Here is a 2925-nt window from a genome sequence, read left to right as displayed (position 1 = left end):
TGGAGCAGGAGGACGAAATTGATGTGATACGAGGTCCGAGTCCCAACAACCCAGACTATTTGATCGTGTGCCGCGTCGAAATACTGTCCGTAGAACCGCGCACCGAAAATCTACGCGTTACCCTGCGCCGGCAGAATTCGCTTGTTATTGAAAACTATCCAGAATCCCTCAGCAAATGAGGTAACTAGTGACTGATAAGATACACAGAGGAAAGTTTAGAAATAATAAATGATTTTATCATGGATTAGTTACTGGCTACAGAAGTATAGACACCTTGGTTGGCGGTTTTCCCTGGAATTTGTTATCTGGGTCGTTTGACAGCTCGGCTGCTGCTAGGCAAAAAGTAAACAACGTGGCCGGTGGAAGCGCGCGTTTAACGAACCCAAATTTGGATAAAAATGGTGATTAGCAACCGGCCGGCTCGAAGCAAAAGTTTGTCACCATCGGAACATTCATCGCGGAGAAGTGTTTGAAAGTGTGTGCGGCGCAGTGATGATTAGCGTTGATTAGTCCGTGGGCCGGCGACGGTTATGCAAAGCAGAGTGTGTTCCCCCTCCACCGGAATCGCGATTGTTGGCAGTTCTCATCGTATCCCAGCATCAGCAGCAGCATCATCATCATCCTCACAGGGCACACAAGGCCACACGGTTTGGCAACGTAGCACCAGCAACAGTCAGCCAGCATGAACCAGGAAATTCGACTCCGTTTAAAGCACTTGCTGGCATTCTTGGCCATCGTGTTGTTCCTGTTTTTCTACTCGCTTAGCTCCCGGGGTTGTAGCGGGGAGCAGGAAGAGCAGGCGGTGGTTGCCGAGCAGAACGGCCGTGATGCCTTCCTGCCGAACCCCAAAACGGGACCAACGATCTACGCGGTCACTCCAACGTACGCCCGTCCGGTGCAGAAAGCCGAACTGACCCGGTAAGTCCGCCGTGATCTCAGTGACCTCTGGCCTGTGCGTTACCTTGACGCGATCAGCGCGCTCATGCGCATTCCAAAACCCAAAAAAGAAACAGCTGGCAATCGTCATGGCCTTCACTGATCTCGCTTCTTCTTGCGTTATGTTTCGTTTTAGGCTCTCTCACGTGATACGGCTCGTACCGTCCGTCTTCTGGGTAATCGTCGAAGATGCCGAAAAGACATCGACACTGGTGACGAATGTTTTGAAGCGTAGCGGACTCGAGAACCGTAGCGTTCAGCTGTCGGCCAAAACTCCGACAAATTTCAAGCTGCAGGGTAAAGATCCCAACTGGCTAAAGCCACGCGGTGTCGAGCAACGGAACACCGCCCTCAAGTGGATCCGGCAGCACCTGAAACGGTCGCGAGATGCAGGCGAGACGGAATCGCCGGGCCACTCGCTCGTGTACTTTATGGACGATGACAACACATATAGCACGGAGCTGTTCGACGAGATCGCCAAGATCGAACCTGGCAAGGTATGTAACAACATTCTGACTCTCGTCTCCACCCCCGGGGTAGACGGGTATGACGAGCGAATAAGAGCGTCCGTCCTCCTCTCGTATGGGTTCCGTAGGTTGGTGTATGGCCGGTTGGACTGGTCGGTGGGCTGATGGTGGAAAAACCTGTCCTCAACCGGGATGGGCTGGTGCTTGGGTTCAACAGTGCCTGGAAACCGGAACGTCCCTTCCCGCTCGATATGGCCGGTTTTGCGATTAGCTCCGATCTGCTGCTCAGCACGCCCGAGGCACAGTTTAGCTACGAGGTCGAGCGGGGCTACCAGGAGAGTGAAATACTGCGCCACCTTACGATCGTGCACGATATGCAACCGTTGGCGAGCGGCTGCAAGGAAGTGTTGGTATGGCACACGCGAACCGAAACTCCGAAACTTGACGCCGAAAAGGCACTTCAAAAGACGAACAAAAAATCGAACGATGGTATGGAGGTGTAGTAGAGTAGAGGCAGGACCACTGCGCCTCCCTCCCCCGATTCAATACCTTTTCCTGGTGATGGTAGCGTTTAAGGATTAAATCTAGCAGAGAAAGCAATCGCAATTCTATTTATTCTCGATCCGCGCGTCCACTGTACAGAGAAGCAATCGTAACTAGATCGTAGGTAAAACGACGACAGCAGGCAATCTTCATCATCATAACGTGCCCGCCTGTCGAGACCAATTCTTTTTAGGCCGTCTAAATCTAAGCAAGCCGTGAAACACTTTGGCCTCCTTGTGTACTTGATGCAGCTACTGCCTAGAGCGAAGTGATTGTTTATATTGCTGTTCCTAAACGTTCCAACATATCTCGACCTGGTGCCCTGGAACTTAGATACGTTCTCAAACGGTTACTTTACATTACAAAACGATGGCAACTATACTCACCTGTGGCAACTGCAGGATTATTTTAACTAAAAGCTGATAAGATATTTAATAAAATAATTTATATTTTCATAAAAAAAAACTTATTCCTATGCTCCGGTACTTTAAAGGCCGCGACTCACTGATATTCATAGTTTAACGTACTTTCTCCAGCCCTGTAGTATAGCATTTGGCTTTGCCTCGCTGGCTTGTAACACTAGACAGCTCGTAACGCCCTTTCCTCGTTATTGCCATTTATCGCTGACCAACGGTTCCGAACGCGAGGGTGGTTCGTGAGAGAAATACACTGCACTGCGTACGCCCCTCCATTGTCTACGTTGACGATGGCTCGACGGAAGCGGTGCTCCGTAGTGCTCGATTGTAATCAATATTACCGTGTACGTAAGGCAGACCAGTTGTGCAACGTGTCGAAACCCAAGAGAACGCGAAAATGAAGCATTCAATGAAGCAAAATGAAAAATGAAGCATTCAATGAAGCAAGCCCGGGAATTCACATTCCCGGGTTGTTATCAGTGCCTGCTGTGTGCATGCGTTCGCAAAAATGACGTGTCTGACTTCATCGTGAGTGATATTCGAGAGTTAAATTAAAATGAGTC

The 2925-nt window shown here is 50.0% G+C and overlaps 2 protein-coding genes across 2 annotated transcripts in view; both read left to right on the top strand.

Moving 5' to 3' along the window:
- The window catches only part of LOC125949058 (mitochondrial transcription rescue factor 1), a 918-nt gene extending 725 nt beyond the window's left edge, over positions 1-193 (top strand). The window contains exon 1 of the mRNA XM_049675746.1: positions 1-193. This exon is cut by the window's left edge and continues 725 nt beyond it. Coding sequence (XP_049531703.1) covers positions 1-179 — 179 coding nt within the window. The 3' untranslated portion in view covers positions 180-193.
- Positions 194-677: 484 nt separating this feature from the next.
- Positions 678-2515, top strand: LOC125949049 (galactosylgalactosylxylosylprotein 3-beta-glucuronosyltransferase I). Its single transcript, XM_049675736.1, has 3 exons — positions 678-918; positions 1073-1433; positions 1532-2515. Exons 1-3 carry the CDS (start codon positions 683-685, stop codon positions 1904-1906), a joined length of 972 nt encoding a protein of 323 aa, XP_049531693.1. The 5' UTR covers positions 678-682; the 3' UTR covers positions 1907-2515.
- Positions 2516-2925: the final 410 nt, after the last annotated feature.

This window comes from Anopheles darlingi, chromosome 2 (assembly GCF_943734745.1).
Source record: "Anopheles darlingi chromosome 2, idAnoDarlMG_H_01, whole genome shotgun sequence".
Classification (NCBI taxonomy): domain Eukaryota; kingdom Metazoa; phylum Arthropoda; class Insecta; order Diptera; family Culicidae; genus Anopheles; species Anopheles darlingi.
This window is presented reverse-complemented; position numbering and strand designations above follow the sequence as displayed.

Excerpts from the sequence above, each read along its gene's own strand:
- LOC125949049 (XM_049675736.1), top strand. The coding sequence starts at position 683 with ATGAACCAGGAAATTCGACTCCGTTTAAAGCACTTGCTGGCATTCTTG. Across the intron at positions 919-1,072 it reads CAGAAAGCCGAACTGACCCG|GCTCTCTCACGTGATACGGC; the intron begins GTAAGTCCGCCG and ends GTTTCGTTTTAG. Across the intron at positions 1,434-1,531 it reads CCAAGATCGAACCTGGCAAG|GTTGGTGTATGGCCGGTTGG; the intron begins GTATGTAACAAC and ends TGGGTTCCGTAG.